Source organism: Acipenser ruthenus, chromosome 10 (genome assembly GCF_902713425.1).
Source record: "Acipenser ruthenus chromosome 10, fAciRut3.2 maternal haplotype, whole genome shotgun sequence".
NCBI lineage: Eukaryota > Metazoa > Chordata > Actinopteri > Acipenseriformes > Acipenseridae > Acipenser > Acipenser ruthenus.
The window spans coordinates 14,340,052-14,361,948 of NC_081198.1; the positions used below are offsets into that span (position 1 = coordinate 14,340,052).

At 38.4% G+C, this 21,897-nt stretch overlaps 1 protein-coding gene across 1 annotated transcript in view; it reads right to left on the bottom strand.

Annotated features, from left to right (window-relative positions):
- Positions 1-284: 284 nt before the first annotated feature.
- LOC117410076 (ras-related protein Rab-3B-like) overlaps positions 285-21,897 on the bottom strand; it is a 44,801-nt gene continuing 23,188 nt past the window's right edge. The window contains exons 3-5 of the mRNA XM_034016469.3: positions 19,407-19,525; positions 14,252-14,376; positions 285-8,258 (exon numbers count right to left, since the gene is read on the bottom strand). Of these exons, the coding sequence (XP_033872360.1) occupies positions 8,071-8,258; positions 14,252-14,376; positions 19,407-19,525 (432 nt within the window). The 3' untranslated portion in view covers positions 285-8,070. The remainder of the gene's footprint in view (positions 8,259-14,251; positions 14,377-19,406; positions 19,526-21,897) is intronic.

Consider the following 21,897-nt stretch of genomic DNA (forward strand, 5'->3'; position numbering starts at 1 on the left):
TCTATGCTTTACCATGCTTCCACTATGCTTTATTACATTTTGTTATGCTTTTACTATGAGAAACTTTTATAAGTGGTAAAAATGCCCCCCTTGATGAATATTTTGACCAGTTTTTTTCTCCACGTGGCTTAGACCAGTAACCTTAGTTTCATTTTATAGCTTGTTTCAAGGCCTTTCCAAAAAATATATATTTATCATTGAGTGGAGTAAACCCCCCCTTGGTCTTGATACCCCTCTATTTTAAATTCTCAATAAAGAATACAATAAAGACACAGGAAACTGACTTTCATCAGCATATTTTACTTTCACTTAATTTTATTATTATTGATCATTACTGTCATTTTATAAAGATACAGGTTCTTCAATCTCTAAAATGCACATAGTAATCTACCACTGAAACACAGACCCGTCGCTTCAACTGTTACACTTCACAAGAACAAAAGAGCTGGGCTGTAGAAGCAGCACAAACAGAAGTGACTTTAAAATCTTTTAATATCTGAACAGGTATTGCTAATACAGTATATATATATATATATATATATATATATATATATATATATATATATATATATATAAAAATCCACAGCTTGATCATGAAAAAGGCTTCATCCATAACTTTAAAATGCTAACTTTAAACCATAACCATTAACGCTTTATTTGAATTGGGACAATACGTAGCATTCAAGTCAACATGCAGAGAAGTATTTCTTTTTTGTCAAATGTATTGTCATGACGTTTCTTAATATAATGCTAGCAAACAATACTATTGAATAGATTTCACTAATGACGGTATAAGTGTAAATGGGTAAGAGTGCCAGGCTTGCACTTGAAAGGCTGCAATTTCAATGACAGTACATTTGGTTTGTAGCAAATTGTATGACAACGTGTTATGAATACTTATGTGCATGTTTTGTGGGGTGTCAGAGTGATTATGAATATAGATATTTAGTGTTATGTCACCTTTATGAAGCTGTGAAGAATGCTACATTGGTCCTTCAGGACTAAGACCTTATTTTTAAATAAATATACATGCTTTAAATTTAATATAACAACATTTCATATACATTACAAATACTCACCATTACAATGTTATGACAACACCTCTATAACAACAGAATGTTATACTCCAGATACCAATGTTAGGATTTTTTTTTTTTTTTTTTTCATTTTCAGAGGCTAAACTGACCTGTAAGAAGAACTTTCTTTGCCTCCAGTGTCCAGTTCTCACCTGAAGATTTTTGTGGCATTGAAAGCTAGTGTGTATATACAGGGTGATTAGAAAGAAAGTTTACCACATCAAAAATATGTTCCTATTAATAGGTATCAGAAAAAAACAAAAAACACCTTTGTTGTACAGTTTTAATGACTACCTCAATGTTCTGTTAATACCAGTGTGAAATCTGGAAAAGAAAGTAGGTCAGCACTTGTTGTTTTTTGGGCTACACAATGTTTCTAAGTGAGTAACTTATTATTGTATTAAATCGATTATTATTTTTGAGTTAACCACAAAGATCCTGTATGTTTTCTTTTTACCCCACATGTAATTAACCATTTACTTATGACACTAGATTTAATGAAGTGATTTATTATTGATTCACAGATTCAAAAGTGCCGTTGCTGTGGGGAACTTGGAACTGACGAAGCCTCTATTGTGACATTACAGCAGCAATAGGCCTTATGAAACTTGAAAAATAAATACATTTTGGAACACCCAACTTGTGCTGTATAACCAAGATTATTATATACAGTTGAAAACAATTAATTAAACCCCATGCTAACCTATTTTGCTTTCAGATTGAAATGATCCAACCCTTGTTACTTCTGTAATTTAAGCACACTACAACAGCCTGCCATTAAGAATTCAGAAGATGATACAGTTACTTGCATTAAAAAACAACTGCATATGAAATATACCCACCCCACCCCCTAAGTATGCACACAGACATATAAACATATATAACTAAAATATTAAAAATACCAACATTAAAAATAGGATGTTTTCACTGTTACACCAGGATCATTGTGAATAGGGTCATGGAAATGAATGATAAAGAAGATGAATCTTTATGAAAACCCTGCTCTTTCTAGACTAGTTCTTCTTTAATGTGACATGTACATGTCAGCCATACCATCATACCAAGTCTAAATCCAATTACTCATAGCCCAACCCCATTCTATAAAGCATACTACCAGCCTTACACAACTAAAAAGCTTAAACTGTAGTTTTCTCTATTACAGAATCCTTCCAAGTGATTGCAAAGTAAGAGCACAAACCAGTTATCTGTTTGCTGTAACAATGCACAAAGTACAATGTCAGTCTTAGTAAAACATCTAAAATAAGCTGACAACCTGCATTAAACACCACTGCCAATTGTGTTTTCTAAAAAAAACAAAGAAAACTTTTTTACCAGATCTTACATTCATTCAAATCCAACAACAGAATGACGAATCAACGGTGAATCACACGGTTCCAAGTTACACTGCATCGACAAGCTAATTTAGGATTAAATCTAAACGTATTTTCAATACGTTGCACTTGTTATATTGTACTTGTTATTTAAACGGAATACTCCATGGTCCGTAGGTTATTTTGCCATCCCGATTGGTGGGATAACTGCAGTGCCCATATTTCATGGACCATTCTTGACGAAGGTCATGAGTGGGTAACTAAAACCGAAACAGTTCCTTCAGTGGGGTTATGGCTCGCCTCAATTTCTTCTGTGTTTTGCCGATATTACAATTAAAAACTAGAAAAGGTCAATTCTGTGATTTACAGAACCACACTTGACATACTGTTCCATGAAACAGTTGGCTTACTCTTCGAATCCTCCTCTGCAATCTTCTTAGCAAGTTGTATTCCCAAGTTGCATACAAAGTTTCCTGAGTCGTTTATTTACAAGGAGCTAGTGACATTCTAAATGGAAGGTGCGATGTGTTTTAGAAATAAGAGTGGAATGTGTCACAAGTTTAATAACAAAGGCCAGGAACAGCCCTTTTACAGTCAATACAGCATGTGTGTCACCAATAGAGGCTAGCAAAGATGCTTTCTTTTGGGTCGTCATGTGGTTATATTTTTGGCTGGGCTTCACATGGTCCTGGATGTCCAATCTCCCTAAATTTCTAATACTATAGATAAAATTAAATGGTTGAGGATATTAAGTACCCGTTCAAAGCAAATGTGATAATAAAAGACGTGGCTGGAACAATGGAGTAAAAAGGCCACGTTGGCCTTCCTCCATACTACGCCAAATAGTAAAATGAGATTAGCTTAAAATGAGCCTATATTTTAGCATTTTTTTGAAAATCAGGCTCACTGCCTATACTCTACAGCCTTTTCACAAGCACTGGTAATAGTCCAACATCGTATTTCTTTTAAAATTTACATAAAGGGATGGTTAGTAGGTACATTAACTTTGAATTTGGATACGAGTCTCATATTTAAAACAGAGAACACAGTACTGGGGATCCTAGAGCCAGCGCATGGTATATAGACAGTACAGTACTGAGAATTTCAAACAGGAAATTCAATAAACTACATTTTTAATACCTCAGAGCATTAGTCTATCAAATTAAGCAGGGATTAGTGGATCCCAGTAGTATTAGCAAACAATATCATACTTAAACCACACTATATAAATATGACTTATTGGTCACTGTTGTACTACTTAACTACCGCTAATAAATAATTTACTACTCGGTTTCAGACTGTTAGACAGCCTCAAGTAGTTAATGCAGCAGTAAATTTATAGTATTCATAGTACTTTATAAACTGAAGTCTTTTACTGTGACTAATGGCTCTGTAGTTCATCTATAGACTGACTTTTTGTGTTCGAAGATTCAGTATATACAGTGCTGTAATCTTGCAGCGAGCAGAAAGACAAGCTAATGGCATAGTTGTTTTAATATGCATTTGTCAGGCAGATTAATCTTTTCCAGCTCAAGTGGCAAACACCAATGACTGCGATAAAAACCCATAAATTCACCCAAAATTAGGACCTCTACGAAGCACCCCCCGTGACTCCCTTAAGCAAATAAGCAGGGTTAGATACCTATCTTGAAGCCTCTTTTCATGACAGCAGGCATTTTCAACAAGGGAAAAGGTGTTTTAAACACACAAGTTGGTGAGCCCCGAGCCAAACAGACAAAGAAAGAGGCTTGTTTAATATATATATTATAATTAATTTAGACTTGCACGTCATCCTGGCTTGGGTTTCAGCCTTGAATTTTTAAATCCATGCTTGAATCCGTCGCTCTTGGGCTGTTGGCAGGGGAGATATTAAAAACCCATAAATCGAATAAAATTGAGCACACACTGAGCACAAGATGAACTACTATCCCATTCATAGGCACACACACACACACACACACACACACACACACAATAATATTGCACATATTGGCCCATTTAAGTCCCTCTGGTAAGAGGTAATTTGTTTTGGAATTAGCAGACATGACACAAATCCATTCAATTCTCCTGCTAGGAGTTTGGTTATTCATATATATATATATATATATATATATATATATATATATATATATATATATATATTCTTCAACTAACCATGCTACACATTTAATAAACTCCCCTTTTTTATAAACCCTTTGAAATATTGCCCTCTCCCCAAAGAAAAAGCCCCACAGCACCACCCTGCCCGAGTCTGAGAAGTATGCATTGCACTATTCCTACAAGACATAATCCCACAAGACACACAGACACAAATCCAAGGACAAAACTAGAGACTGGATATTCAAAAACAGCTAATTAGGAAATACAGTTGCGCGTTTCACAAAAAAGAGGTATATACAAAAGTTCCTGTGAAAGGCTGGTGGTATAGCTATTAGAAAAAGGACAGTGCCAGACTCCAGCTCTCCCTATACCCACATCAAACGATCCTCAATGGCAATGAAGCTGAAGATGGCACCACAATGGCAATGCAATGGTTCTGTACTAAGGGGTGCCACAAGGGCAGCTGCAGTGGTATGGGTGGTATTACATTTTGACACACCAATGACATCACAATGGAATAAACAAACAATGCATATGCCATGTCCATGGTACACTATCAGTACCTGACAGTATGCTAGTGCATCAGGAACACTGTGCAATAATTGTTACAAATGCATTGTGTTGCTATTGCTGGTAAAGATGTCGTCTGCTATGGTACTGCTAGTGTTTTTTCAGATTAATTCACTGGTATTATATTAGTATCCTAATGGTTTCAAAATGGTTTCAATGTTTCAAACTGTTCATCTATCCAAGGTGTTTAAACATCTGATTTTGATAGATCTGATTTGGTCTAAATGACATACGATTCTTTGTTAGCCCAAATCATGACTATTGGCAGAATGGTCCAGGGTTTTTAGTCTGGTAGACTTAAAGAGCATGGGTTTTGAGATAACAATTAATAGTTCTGATAACAAATGTATTTGTCTTCTTGCTTAGAGTCACTTTGTATATACTTTCTTTTTCAGTCATTTAAAAGCACCCCTGTGGCCCCAATAGAGCTCTTAAACATGTCTTCACAAGTACAGCTGGTACACCAGAGTGCAACACGCTGCTGTACGAGGATGTATGAAACACATCACTGAGAAATGTCACATAGAACAAATGTGGTATTTTTTACATCAATCGGGTGTTGCAGGGAGACAGGTTAATGGTTACACTCCGGTGTACCATCTGTACTTGAAGAGAAGACATGTTTGAGAACTCTATAGAGGCCAAAGAGACACTTTTGACTTATGAGTTTAAAAAAAAAAAAAAACTCACAAGGACGTGATAACTGAAACAGAAAATTATATACAAAGTGATTCTAAACCACAAGAATAGGTATGTTTCACCAAGTTGCTCTTAAAGACAGATCATTTTCTTTTATTCAGTTTAGTTGTAAGCTAGCTGCAACGATTGGTCCCTCTGTCTAATAACAAAAGGACATTTAACAATAACCAATAACCATTCTATGCATTCAAAAACACACATTACATGTATTTGATAAGACACATTACAACCTGTAGACTGTGAATAAGAATTGCCAGTCCTATCATAAGTGGCAGTGTTTCACGCTTTAAAATATAGATGCTGACGGAATGTCTAAAGTGTACATTTTTCATGCACGTAATTTTTCATTATATTATACGATTAACATTACTGTAAACAACAAATAAACCCACCCAACCTTCTCTTCACACAATGAGCAAGGATAGCTTTTGAAGCTATGGTAGTGAAAACTATACTATCAATTTTATTCTGAGACTAAAAGTGAAGTAGACAAACATTTGTGCCCTTCATCAATGTTCAGCTGTTTTGTTGTTGTATTTTTATACATGAAGATATTTGTGTCGTCGCCCCTACCTCTCTGTGATAATGAGTTATTATGATTAGAATGTGTAGGTTAATTTTAGTGGTTACACCTGCCAACTTCTTGTTTCAGAATCTAAACTGTATAGATATAGATTTAGTATATAAGTACAGTAATACCTGTATATGTGGTCCCCTGAACTAAGCCAAAGAAATAAGTAGCCACCCGTTTTAAGAAAAAACAAACATCTTGGTGACCGACGCTCAATTATGTTTTCACCGCGTCCCTGGGTCCCTCAAAAAGCTTGAACTTTATTTAGATACTTTTTTGTTTTGATGAATTAAATGCAGTTCATGAAAGTGTTCTACAGCATTCTAAATGTAATTTCAATAGATTGTTATGGGATGAGGAAGTCAGTGTTCACTGTCGGCAGTTAAGATTCTCACGCAAGCTCAAAGAAAGATACAAAATAAATTGATAGCAAGACTGAGAATGAGAGCAAACATCAGAAAAAAAGCAAAATGTCACAATTTGACCCTGTTTACTGTTTCGTTCATCAAAACATGTGTTAAAGCTTTTTGAATAGGGATCTTTATTGTCTGCTTTCATAGACCCTGATTAGCTCTAATCTTGGACTACCTTACCTGAGGTAACATTAGATTGTCTCGGCGATTAGTGCTCATCAGGGTCTGTGCAACCAGCAGTGTATCACAGGCACACAGCCTTCAGTAGATTTGATTGATTGATAAATAAATAAATAAATAAATAAATAAATAAATAAATAAATCATTTTTTTTAACAATCCCTTAAGAATTCAAGTGACAAAAACCTCAGCACAGGTTTACTTTAAGAGCCCTGTATGAAAGATGGACATGCTGCATTGCACTGCAAATGAACCGCTAGGTGATTAAAAGATGGGGACTAATTAACACAGCGTTGTGGAAAGGCATCGTTCCGCTTCGCTACGCCTCATCAGGAGATACTAATTGTGTGACAGATGACGGCGGAAGTGCGATGAGAAGGGACCGTTTCTCTTCTGGGTAATTATTAGAAGCTAATATAACCCTTTGATTTCCAATGACTTTTGTGCTTCTCCAGTCAGCCGATCCCGTGTTTGTGCTTAAATCTGGATTTGAAATGAAAATCCCTTCCCCACCATCCCCTGACAACTTCCTTCTAATCAGAAATACAATAACCCATGTGGAATTTAATTAAGGGATCACTGTAGCGTGGCAATGCAATGGTTCTATGGGATAAGCCATTGGTAGAAGGGCACCACAGTGGTAACATGTTCATATATAAACATACAGTACCACTGGTGGCACAGAGGTATCAATAAGCAATACCAGTAATCTATTGCAGTACTATTTTGTGGTACCATTTTGTTATCATTTGCAATATTAGTACCTCATTCATTGCCTTTGCTGGTAATGTGGTTTGTTTATGGTTTTGATGGGTTTTTCAAGTTAATACACAGCTACATGATATCCTAATGGGATTTTACAAACTTTACCGTAAGGGTAGATGCAAAGTGGTTAAATACATATAAACATACCCCAGGTGACTAACCATGGATAACTATCTTACAGAAGCAAGATACTGGGTACAAGGAGTTATATTTTTGTATATTTTATAAATCTTTTATAAAGGACTCTTTAGATAAAGTGTGATTTTTTTTCTCTTTGAATCATCAGAAATATCCCAATCCCCCCTTCCCCCCCAAAACGTAAACAACATTGTTACGGGTCAGAGGTTAAAGGCTGGGGAGCGGTCACTAGCAGGAGCAGTTCTGCTGCAGGGGCGGAGGGTTGTCGGTCAGCCGGGTGTTCTTGGCTCCGCTGACCATCGAAGGGTCCGTGTCCACGCTCTCGGACATCTTCACGCAGATGATGTCCACCAGCCGCTCAAAGACCTGCTTTACATTGATGTTCTCTCTGGCACTAGCCTCGAAATACTCGAACCCTGGGGAGAGGAACAGAGACCAGGGTTACAAGAGCAACATGAAAGAGCTGATATCCATCCCAAAAAGAGTCTAAGCGGATGCCCACAAGTGACTTTGCCAAGAGTGAGTGTGCTGTAAAAATCAGCTGGTATCTTTTTTTTTGTATCATATAATAATTACAATACAAAGCATCTGATACCGGCTGTATCACTTGAATTATACCAGTAAAGTTCCAACAACATCCAACGACTTTGCCAGCTTGAATATGGCTAAAACTGAGAAAAATAAGCTCAGAGTTTTGTTCTGCTTGCATTTATATTTTGCATAATTATATATCTACACACACAAACATATATACACAGTGGTTTGCAGAAGTATTCACCCCCTACCAATAATGTCACATTTTGTTGAATTACAAATAATGTATGCACAGTTTTTCAAACAAACTTTTTTTTATTCAAAGCTGTAATGGTTAAACTGAACACTGTTATATGAAGAGAAGGTTAAATGTCATCGAAACTTGAAAAGAAAATGTGCAAAATGAAATGTACTGGTTGCAGAAGTATTCAGCCCCTTAAGTCAGTACTTGGTAGAAGCACCGTTTGCAGCAATTACTGCTATGAGTCTTTTTGGATTGGTCTCTACTAGTTTGCACAGTAGGATGGTGAAATGTTTGCCCATTCTTCACAGGAAAATTGCTCCAGTTCTGATAAGTTTGTTGGGGATCGTCGATGGACTGCAATCTTCAAGTCTCGCCATAAATTTTCGATTCGATTCAAGTCAGGACTTTGACTGGGCCACTCAAGAACATTAATTCTCTTCTTGTTCAACCACTCCAGTGTGGCTTTGGCTTTGTACTTTGGGTCACTGTCCTGCTGAAATGTGAATTTCTTCCCCAGTTTCAGTCTTGGCTGACTCAAACAGGTTTTCCTCAAGGATTCGCCTGTAGTTTGCACCATCCATTCTCCCCTCTATCCTGACAAGCTTCCTAGTCCCTGCTGAAGAGAAGCATCCCCATAACATGATGCTGCCACCACCATGCTTGACAGTTGGGATGGTGTTGACTGGGAGATGTGTAGTGTTGGGCTTGCACCAGATGCAACGCTTGTAATTTAGACCGAAAAGTTCAAATTTTCTCTCCAGCTTTGTGTAGGGACCGGCTTATTGTTGATGTGTGAACACTGACTCCCATCTCAGACACAGAACTTTGCAGATCTCTCAAGGTCATTGTTGGTTCAGAGTGACATTGTAAACCAGTTTCCTGCTTGCCCGGCTGCTCAGTTTGGGAGGGCGACCTGATCTGGGTAGTGTCTGGGTGGTATGATGCATCTTCCACGTCTTAATGATGGACTTCACTGTGACGAGAGGGATAATCAGCACTTTTGAAATTTTCTTGTACCGTTCTCCTGCTCTGTGCCTCTCTACCACTTTATCCCTGACTTGTTTCAAAAGCTCCTTGGTCTTCATGGCTGCTTTGTTGGATCACTATGTGAGTTGCAGCTTGAAAGTCTTTATATACCTGAGGGAAATTATCTACAAGTTAAATCACTTTGAGTACACACAGGCTGATCACTAATTGTGTGACCTTTCAAACAAATAATTTGCACCTGAGCTGATTTAGGGCTGCAGTAGCAAAGGGGTTGAATACTTATGCAACTGAGATTAATCTGTTTTTTCTCTGTTAATCTTATTTATTTAAATTCTATATGCATTTTTTAACTTTATCAACGTGGAGTAGTTTGTGTAGATTCTACATGTAAAGTCTAATTTAAAAGCGTTATGGCGTACGCCCAGGTGCCAACAACATGTGAAAACTTTGCAGGGGGGTGATACTTCTGCAAACCACTGTATATAACGTATCTTACTGCACTTCAATGAAAAAGTAAAACTCTACAAACAGAGTGTTTGGGCAAAACAGCAAAACTAACCACCATCAAAATGAGACACTGTAAAGTAGGTAGTTCAGTTTCACAATGACCCCATCTTGACCCTCCCCCCCCCACCAGTGACCTGAAATAGGAAAGGTCATCCATGGGGTCATCCACTCAAGGACAGTTACTGCCTTGTACACACAATTGCTCACATAATACTGTAAGTACACATTTAAACTATATGAAGCAATACACCTTTGACAAACAGTATGTTTCGCAGTGGAGCTCAATCAATGGACTATAGATTTTCACAGGGACAGGATCGTCTTGAATCAGATATATGCTGTTTGGAATCTGCAGTACAGTCTTTTGAACAAGATTAAACCCACAAAGACAGCCACAAAAGCTCATTAGCCACAACACCTTTCTTACATTATCTGTATAGAGGGTTAGACTATGAAAGACAGTACATTGAATGGAGACCACCAAAGAAAGATTTGCTCTTGTGTTATCATTGCCCAAAGGTACAGAACCAATGGAGTGCTACTGTAGTGCCAATGTCTCAGACAGACTCTGAATAAGTCCTGTGTGAGTAGGCTGGGATATTAGTACTGATATGATATCCAGTGCAGAAGAAGATACATGTAAAAATGTAAGTGTGACAAACAGATGGACTACAGAAGGTGTACAGAGAATGCATCCCCACAATCTGTTACTCCCAATAACCTATGCTTAATAATTGATTCACCCTTATATTTATTTTTCACAATTAAAGGCATGGTTGGAACAAACCTCTGAACTGATCAGTTCAACAAATGAGGCTGGTACAAGGACAGGGCTGAATAAGTTAAGTGAGTACCACTGTGTTAGGGGGAGATTCTGAAATACTTGACCTAGAAAGAAGTACTACAGTGGTAAGCTGGTCAAGACTGGGTTCAAAACAGAAGAAGGTTGTTGCTTGTTTGGACTAGTGCAGTGTGTGTACAGACAGGAGTGAGTGTTTCTTTCTTAATAAAATGCCATCATCAGTCAGTCAACTAATTAGGCTGAGAGCTAGTGCTGTCATAGCAACCTGCCAGATGAAAGTCTCCAGCCTGCTTGCTTTAGTGCAGCCTGTCAAGCTGATGAAGGAGGCAGGGGGATGCTGATGCTGGATCAATGTGGGGAAAAAAAAAAGATGTGCAGTAAATTCAGATAACAGTCCAGCTACACTGTGAACACTGTGTTCTTTTTAAGAATATAATTAGAAATCAATACAAGCAAGTAAGCCTAGTGGTTGGAATTGAGAGACTGGGAAGCAGTATATGGCATAATGGTTAGAGATGATGGAATGGGAGGCAGTGTGAGATACTGGTTAGAACTAAGGGACTGGGAGGCAGTGTGGTCTAGTGGTTAGAGCAAAGAAACTGGGAAGCAGTGTGGGTTAGTGGTTACACAGGAGGGACTGGGAAGCAGTGTGGGTTAGTGGTTAGAGTGGAGGGACTGGGTGGACGGGGCTCTACTCATCTCTAGTGGTTAGAGTTGAGTAGAGCCCCGTGAAATTATTTTTATTTTTTATAATTTTTTGTTTTATTTTTCATAAATTTCATTTTATTTTGTATTATTACAAATACACATGAATAAAACAACTCAAATAGATGCATATCAATAATAGTATAGTATACATAGTGTTTTAACTACACCACTATTTTTAATGAACTGCCTATTTACAATAAATACTGCCCATGCCCTCTATAAAAATACAATAAGATAAAATGTATATATTTAGACTGTTGTGGGGCTGGTCACAATAACTGCACATACAGAAATCTACCCATTAAAAAAAATGACAGAAACCGTATTTCAATCCCATTGCACTGAAGCAGGGCTCCATACAAAACAAGCTTGGGGTTTCTCAGTATTTAAACGTGAAGCAAAGCAGATTCATGCATTCAAATTTATTCAAAACCACAACAGCATTTGCTCCAGTGCACAGTTTGCACCACTTGAAATAAAACAAAGAATTAGCATACTAATTCAAAATATGAACAAACAAGCCATATTTTCACTGTCAGCTGCATACATCCCCTGTTTATTATGTGCAGTTTAGGTATTTTAGAGACAAACGTCTCTACTCTTTCATCACAATTTGAATTCCCAAACGATTCGCTCCAAATTATACATGTGCACAAGTGCTAGTCAGAGCTTCTGTTTTCATTCAGACCGTGTCTATGGTAATGGCTGAGCCTTGACAACTACGACTGCAAGTACCTATTTAAAGTATTTTTTGTATAAACCTCCCTATTTAAAAATGTCATTCTATGTTTGCTTTATAATGATTTTTCGTTTTATTTCTTTTTATATATGCACTTCGTTTTATTTAGTTTAATATGTTGCATTTCGTTTTATTTCATGCTATTTCGTATTTGCGGGAAAAAACTAAATGATTGAGTCAGGGGGGCCGAGTGGTTAGAGCAGAGCAATTGGGAGCCAATAAAGAATGCTTAGTCACTTTACAACAGTTACTAAGGTGAATTCATGCAGAGATTTTAACAGGCTCACACGAAAAAGCTTTCTAGTCCACTGGATACTCAACAGTATTTTTTGACTCTCTACACCTACACCCCCCACCCTCCAAACGGCTAACTAGATTACATTTTACATGTTAAAACCCGCCTCCAGAGTTCACTTTGTGCCTGCTTTGTCTGTGATGTGAGAGGTAGATAAGCCCTAAGACAGACGATCAGTAATACCTGCTTTGAAGGTCACAATCTGGTCTCTCAAGGTTACTGTGACAGAGAAAGAATGAATCTTGGTTATAAACCTCCCTCCTGACCTGTGAGGTTGCTGTGTAAAGGGAACAGAGTGCCCCGGACCGGATGGTCAGACAATTCATTCCAAGAGTTAGGTGGAAGTCGGCCATCTAGAAAGGGGGAGGAGCTACGGTACATCAAGTCATCGCTCCAGACGGAAAGCGATGTGGCAACCGCTAACCAAGGGGGTGTACAAAAGCGGACGTGGCTAGGTGATATGTTCCTTTTTGTTAAGCTGAACCGAGAAAGGAGTACTATGAGTTACCACGAATGTTTTGTTTGTTATTGTCGTGCCTAAAATCTACTTCTTTGTTCTTAATAGACGGCTAACACGATCCGGAGCTGTCGCTAAAAGCCAGCACTAAAGCTGGACACTTCACAACTATGTACGAATAAATTGTATTTCACCACGAGCACTTTAGCACTCACTCTGGACTTGTGTGTGTGTCTTTGTGTGTGTTCTACTGTGTTTATTCTTTGGAACTGCATCTTATTATTTCGGGACTGCAGCCCGTTGTTTTGGAACAGTGCAACACACACATTGCTGTGTATTACCTAGGATTATTCTTTGTGCTAACCAGACCAGGATTATAAATAAACATATTGTTTGGACCGTGAACTTTGTTGTTTGTCTCCTGTTTCATAATCACATCACCACTACACCTGCGCACTGCAAACCACTTTGCCACAGTCACCTAAACACAACACCACCAACAATGTACCATTAGTTAGGTGTACGGTATTCAGATTAACAGTATTTCTTCCCTTTTATTGTATCAAAAGTCAAATATAGAGACATTGTGTTTACAATTGCCAGCCGCAACTGAAACTGAGGTTTGTGTTGACTATATTATCAGTTTGTCTGTTTGTTTACACTAGCAACCTTCACCACCCCGCATAGCAATTTTAATAGATTTAAATTTCAAGTGCTCTCTGTTTGTTTAGTCTTTCAAACAATCAATTCTTTGTCATAGTGGTGCTCATAAGTATACATTACGTGTTAGGTCACTCCAGGGTTCTATAGCTGTCAGCTGTCAAACACTACTGACTTTCAACGTGTTATTTGACAGGTTGGTTTCTGAGGTTGATTACAGCACTTGAAATGATACAGTGCTTTAATCTGAGCTGGGTGAATCCTGATTTTACATTCTCTAAAGAACAGACATGAAAAAACTGGGACCATCTTTCAAGGTGCCAGGATGATAATGTTTAGAACTGTCACCCTTGGTAACGGGTCTTCGAGGAAGGAAGTTTAGCTGTGCACCAAACATCCCCCTCTTCTTCCTTTCAATGGACTCACCCAGCTGGGTCCCCCATACACCCCCCTCTTCCTCCTCTCGATGGACTCACCCAGCTGGTCTGCAAGGCTTCTCCCCTTCTCGGCTGGGACCAGCCTCTCGTCTTCCATGTCACACTTGTTTCCCACCAGGATCACCTGTGCGTTGTCCCAGGAGTATGTCTTGATCTGGGTCGCCCTGGGAGAAGCAGGGAAAAAGCATATCTTAAATATAATATTATCACTGCTTTTGAATATCTTTTGGTTCCTTGTGTGTATTTTTGAATTACATTTGGAACACAGGGTCATTTCAAAGACAACCGTATGTAATTAAGAAATGCTGCTACTGCTCCCAGGTGCCAAATCCCTTCCTGTGTTCCAGCTCAGTCTCACTCTAATTATCTAGCTGCAGTCAGGCCTATATAGGGCTGTAGTTTTTTTCACGATAAAAAATATGCTTAGTTCACAGCATTTCACTGTCTAAAACTAGGTATTTCAAGATATTACATGACTAAACTGTATTAAAAGATGACTAATATGTATTAAAAGCAGAAAGAAAATGTGTTGTCACATTCAAAATGTATCAGTTTCTCTAGTGTTATTATACAACAAATGTTCCTAAATATTTAAATGCTTACCTGAAAAACAGTAATGTTAATTTGTAGAATATTTAGTTTTTTTATGTCCACCTTTTAAAGACCTTTATACTGATGTGGAAATGTTTCTGTATCTGATTGTATCTGATGCACATGACTTCATATTAAGATTAGCTATGCTGTTTTACTATTTTTATTTAACCAAATATTATAAATTCACTGATGAACATTTATTTTTTAATGTCTTCAAGTGTAGGATGATGTACGATACCAGATGATTGTCACCCTAGGAGAAGTCAGATTTCTGGATGTCCCCTTCTATCATACAGAACCCTACATGATGCAATACTTCCTAGGTCATTTAATCTCAGCTGTGTCTTTGGAGTAAAAGCACTGGTTGTAAACCACGTGTGTGGGGGAAGCTGGTTGAATGTGATCTGATGGGACAATTTACAGTGACTCATTGGAGGACATTGGGAAACAAAATCGTAAAAAATGATGTCTAGATCCTGAGCTAATTTATCTCATTATCTCGACATCACACTGTCCTTAATGAGAGGGAGGCTTTACAGTAACAACTGGTCACTTAATGACAGAAAAGAAGCCATTGAAGGGGTGGGGACAGTGTCTCCCTCCAGGTTACATGACCAAGGAAGTGCAAGTATAAAGTAACAGAGAGTTTGAAGTAGTAGATATCACCTTTTAAAATTTAAATACACGTTTGCAATAATATGTGGTTCTTTCACAACTGCACATTTAAGACCTATGGTGAATGGAAGTGCCCAAGAGCTACGAATTGTGGAATCATTTTATTAGCTGCAACCCGTTTAATGCCTATTCTTCAACAAGATGAAGAACACAAAGTGTGTCTAGATCTGTACAAAAACATAAGAGGAGTGGAATGAGAATAGTTGTTGCAATACCCTACAATTCCCAAGTTTGGTCATGCATTTGCAGTTTCTTTGAACACATCAATAATCATTTAGCTAAAGCCACTACCACGACTCTCTCTGTATACATGTACAGAAGCACAATTCAACTGCAAATGAAGGTAATTTAAGTCAAATTTAATTAATAGAAAAAATCATTAAAGGAAGTGAACTCGGTGTCGCCTACTTACCATAACTAACATGCTAAGAGGTTTTAGGTTGTTATTTGCTTGCCCACATTAATATTAAGGGGCCTTTTTATTGGGGCGGTAGGATTGCACCCCACACAAAAAAATGAGTAATAGTACACTCGCTCTCTCTCTCCCTCTCTCGTGCTGCACAAACCGATTATTATAAACTCTCCACAGATGAGGATCATTGGTGTTGCTTGGGCTAATTACCATTCCAAGTGAAACAAGTCAAGAAACAGCTGCTTAGACTGATGATGATTGTTGCTTTTCACACTTTTCACATCAATCCACACAGATACCAGCAGCTGATCAACACCAATTCCCCTTTTCGTGGGCTTGGTAGCTTGAAAAAGTTGTAACCAGAACAAAAATCCTATGAACTTCAGTGTGACAAGACTCAGAGTTGGCCAAATCTGCCAAATGTGCTTCCCAGTCTAAGGTTTTATTAATCTGTACCCAACAATTCAGTTTCAATTTGCTTTATAGTGTCTGTGGCAATTATCAATTATGTGGACATTAAATGCAACTATACCTAAATGCAAGAAAATTTTTTTTTTTTACTTTGGCCTTCAAGGGTATTTTCTTAATAAATGATGGGTTCTTTTAATTTGAATAATTGTTAAATGGGAATATAATTAAAATGTGAGGAGGGGTTCCAGTTAATTGCATGATAAAATAAAATCCAGGTCAATATTGTTCTGTATTCAAATGTTCACCCCCCCCCCCCCACCCCCCATGAATTAATGACTCACAGTAATTTTAGAAAATGTTATTACTTTGTTTTTAACCCTCTGTCTTGTCTTATATCCGCCGCCCCAAATTTAATCAAAATCCAATTTATGTCCCTGGGAGTGCAGATAAGCGTCTGTTCATAATGACTTGATACTTATTCAAGGTTGAAGCAAATACATGTCATAAATGGACAGATTATTAATGGGATATTAATTCAATCCGAGTGCTGACTTTCAAACCACACATTTCCTACCTGGTTAGCCAGGCAGTGGTTTCAACTGTATGCAGCCTAGAGAGGCCATGGTACTATGGTGCAGAACATTTTAATATACTGTAGATGTCAACGTTTGATTTTTTTCAAACTTTACAGACAAGAATGCATCCAAAACTTGTAACCATTTCATGCATAAAATATTGAATCTGATTTGCTGTGTACAATTTTTATAAGCGTGGATGCTGTGGTTGTTCTTTGGTTCTGATAGTGTTTTGCCATCAGTACACAGAATAACTCAGCAGACCTCTGTTGTACAAACAAACGTATAACCTTTTTTTAAGCACTGTTGATCTTTTACTATAGTGTATTGCTTGTAAACATATACATATACCTCAAGTAACACGTGTGACTTGTGAGACTCAAGCATTTGGACCTTGTGTCACACTCTCATGCTTGCACCATACAAAACATCCATTCCATTCAGGCAGTGATGTCAGCATACTGAACTCTATACCAATTAAAACTAAATTCAATGGCAATGTACAGCAGAAATAGTATATGCAAGAAGTCTAGACAATCCTATTAATATAGATTACAGGGCTGTAATGTTCACATTATGCTGCAGTACTACTTGAGTGAATGTGAACCAGGGAACTGGTTTATGAGCAGCAGCTACTGAGGACTTTGTTGATAAACTGTATTGATCTGTGCTTATAATGTTTATTACATTAATATATTGTGGAGTTGTGACAACATATGTCACCTACCTGTCTAAAACCTAGCACACTTTTTTATATATTTGTCTGTATTTATTTATTTATTTATTGTGAATTACTGATAGGCTTTTATGTCGCTGTTCAATGCTTGTTTTTGTATCTGTTTAACTATAATTAGTACAGAATGGGTGCTCCGTATCCAACAGTGATGACACATATAAGTGTTCTTGTAATCTCACGCATTACAACTTTCACAAATTGAGATCTCTGACTTATAGAAGGACTACAATAGGTAGAAAGATGACACACACAGACAGCAGAGGACAGGAGGTCAGAGAGAGGTACAATTGATTTATTTAGTGGCTAAGCCCCACTCCAGGTGCAAGAAGTGATTGTGTACAAGAGGGATTATCTGTTGCTGCAATGGTGAACACATTGAACAATAACCTTATTCAACCAGATTGCTTTCTCGAAACCTGCAGCTACAGAGCAGCATGCTGTTACCGGCAGCAGCTTGAGGGCAGACCGGGCCAGAGCATTACTGAGAGGCAAACCTTGGACACCGGCTGCACAATGTGGTCCTGTGGTTATAGCTGAGGAAAGCTGGGGAGCATGACCTGGCGCAGGGAAATGGAGGGAGTGTAGCCTAGTGGTTAGAGCTGAGAGACTGGGAGTCACTGTGACATAGTGGTTAGATCTGAGGAACTGGGAGGCAGTGAAGCCTAACGGTTAGAGATAAGGGACTGGGAGTAGGTGTGGCCTAGTGGTTAGAGCTGAGGAACTAGGAGGCAGTGAGGCTTAATGAATAGAGCTAAGGGACTGGGAGTAGATGTGGCTTAGTGGTTAGAGTTGAGGGACTGGGGGGCAGGGAGACTTAACGGTTAGAGCTAAGGGACTGAGAGTAGGTGTGGCCTAGTGGTTAAAGCTGAGGAACTGGGAAGCAGTGAGGCTTAATTAGAGCTGAGGAACTGGGAGGCAGTGTGACCTTGTGGATATAGCTGAGAGACCGGGAGGCAATGTGGCCTGGTGGAGAGAGCTAAGGAACTGAAGTGATTGGCTAAGCCCTCCTCCCCTTTGAAGCTTTCTGTCCACTCTGTAACGCTGTAAACTAACAGCAACCCTCCTCTGCCTACGTGGGCTATGATATTAATGCCATATGGAAGCTCTTTTTTAGTTCAGGGAAACAAAAACAGAAATGTATCAAATATGTGCGTATAATTTTACAAGAAATTCCTGTTAATATTTTCAAATTTGGCTTGTGAGGCGATAGCCTCACATATGGAAAGGGATTTTTAAATTTTTTTTATTTATTTATTTTTTTATTTTACCCTATTTTTCCTCACAATTTGAAATATCCAATTGTATTTTAGGCTCAGCTCACTGCTACCACCCCTGCGCTGACTCTTGAGCGGCGAAGACGAACACACGCTGTCCTCCGAAACGTGTGCTGTTAGCTGACCGCTTCTTTTCACTCTGCAGGCCCACCATGCAGCCAACCTAGAGCTACAGCGTCAGAGGACAATGCAGCTCTGGGCAGCTTACAGGCAAGCCCGCAGCGCCCGACCAGTCTACAGGGGTCGCTGGTGTGCCGTGAGCTGAGGACACCCTGGCCAACCTAAGCCCTTCCCCCCCCGGGCGGTGCTCGGCCAATTGTGCGCCGCCCCCTGGGAACTCCCGTCTATGGTCTGCAGTGGAATATCCTGGACTCAAACCGACGACCTCCAGGCTATAGAGCACATCCTGCACTCCACGTGGAGCGCCTTTACTGGATGTGCCACTCGGAAGTCTCATTGAAAGGTGATTTTGAACTGGACGGTGTGTACTGAACAGCTCTCTGCGAGCGCTACTCACCAGTCCTGCACAGCGTTGAAAGACTCCTCGTTGCAGATGTCGTACATGAGGATGAAGCCCATAGCGCCCCGGTAGTAGGCAGTGGTGATGGTCCTGTAGCGCTCCTGTCCAGCAGTGTCCTGTAGAGCAGAGAGAGAGAGAGAGGAGACTCACACATGACTACAAAAACAAGCTACATGCAGTGTATGCATGTGTACAAATGTGTGACATAGACATACATCTTCTATATACCCGCAGATTACAATTCTCTCAAGAATGTCTTTTGCAACTTTCATTAGAATTGAACAAATTCTAGTTACATGAGACAGACTGTCCCAATTCCCCTTCACATTGTGAAACACTCAAAAGCTTGTTCTACATTACCGTGTTGCATCACAATTGGACAAGCGGTTCACTTCATGTACTGTATGTAAAATCACAACCTCAATATACCCCTAGATTATGATACATTCAAACTTGTGCTAAAGTTGCATCACAATTGGACAGATGGTTCTTCGATATTAAGCAAAATGCTAATAAGAATTCTAAAATAATGAATGTACCTTATTATCAATTACAACATTATCAACATAAAAACTAAAAGATTTACAGCCAAACAAATACCTTTTTTTGACTAACTAAGTATTAAAAGGATTAGATATTGTGTGAAAGGTCAATAGAATTGCATCGTTCTAAACTTCCAGTGATTAATTCATTGTAATACTGAAGACCTTACCCTTTGAATTTGCTTGCCATACATTTTATATCTCCTATATGCCTGGTTCTCTGTGTGACTTCAAGTCAGTCCTTTAATAGTGTAATACGCAGTACAAAAAAATGCCATGCACAACCTTTTTTTTTTATCTTGAATCTGTGTGCTGTCACTTTTACCAAAAGCAGAAAGCAACAGCGAATGGAGTTAAGAGACAAAAATTAATTGACTGTGTCTCTACTGCTGTGTAAAGCAGAGCGCATCTGTATAAAGCACTCTGTGCACACTGGGTGAAATCCATTTTGCTGAGGTGAGTGTCATTTCAATTTGATTGGCTTCAATAACTAGGATTTATTCTACCAGCACAGACTGCAGGGTGGGGAACTTATTTAAACATGTATTCATAAAGGTATAACATGAAAGCAACTTTTTTACATTTGCAACAATTTCATATTTTCCTTATTAATTGTAGTTAAGATGTTAGTGTTAAATGTGAATATATAGTGTCTGTTCTACATTCTTCCTTTAGCTGAACCTTCTTTAATACAGACTATGTTGATGGTCCAGTTTGTTTACATTCTTCAAAGGTTATTTATAGTCACTACTACTGCCCCCCTCCCACACACACAAACATGCTTGCCACTATCTCACATGTCAGACAAATAAGCATGTTCCTGTTACTACTTACATCAGTAAGATGTTACAAATGCTAACCTTTGAACTCTATTGTAGAGCTGGAAGCAAACCAGAAATAAAAATTAAAAAAAAACAAACAGGATTGCTTATTTATAGTGTCAAATGAGCTAGGAGAAATTATTTAGGCAGCATTTCCCCAGAAGACAGGCATTCTCAATGAGACATTATCAAATATTATATTATAACTATATTGTAGCGTGCACGGGGGAAGGCAGCAACATGGCTGGTGGGTGACGTAATTACACAGAGACATAAGCCTGATATACGCTCCTTGCAAAGGAGCCGGCTCTTTAGTACAGCGGTATCAGCACTATGCTTTAGTGTGAGAGGTCCCGGGTTCGTGCCCACCCTTGCCCTGTGTGATGCGCCAGCCTGCGTTAACCGAGATCGCTACGATATTATTAATAGTATATTTTAGTGTAATATATATTGTATTGTAATAAGCCAAATAAGGGCATAGTTATGTCATCAAATATTAATGTAGTTAATATTTTCTATGAAAATCCAGCATTTTGATTGGTTTGAGAAGGATTTAATTCATTAAAATATATAAGAAAATCATACTGCTCCATTGGTAAACAGCGCTATAATCTTTCAGCCTGTCATTGTTAATTAAATGGCCTGCTGCCACTGGCTCGGAGGCACTTATATTTGGTATCCGCTAGATTCCCACAAAGTGCACCCTGGTTGCCATGGAGACCATTCTTTCCCAGTGGCTGAGCAGGATTACATTCATCAACGGGGCTATTTACATGATAACGTCAGTGACAATGCTTCATTGCATGATAAAGGGTTATTGCTTTTTATCTTTCTTTAAACAATCATGTCTCAATGTCAATATAATATACAGCACTGTAAATCTACACTCGGCTCAAATGCCAAATACTATTCTTATCTCCAAAATTACATCTGAATACATTCTGCTTTTCTCATTAGATAAATAACAGACATCTTCTGAACGTAGTTCAATATCCTGTGTTGCTTTTATAACCTTCTGTTGCTGATTCTGATTAGACCCTTATTAACAAGGTTTATTAACTAATATTTTCTTTCCAACCACAGGGTCTGCCTCTGAAAAGACGCCTAAAATCAGGCTTTCAAAAT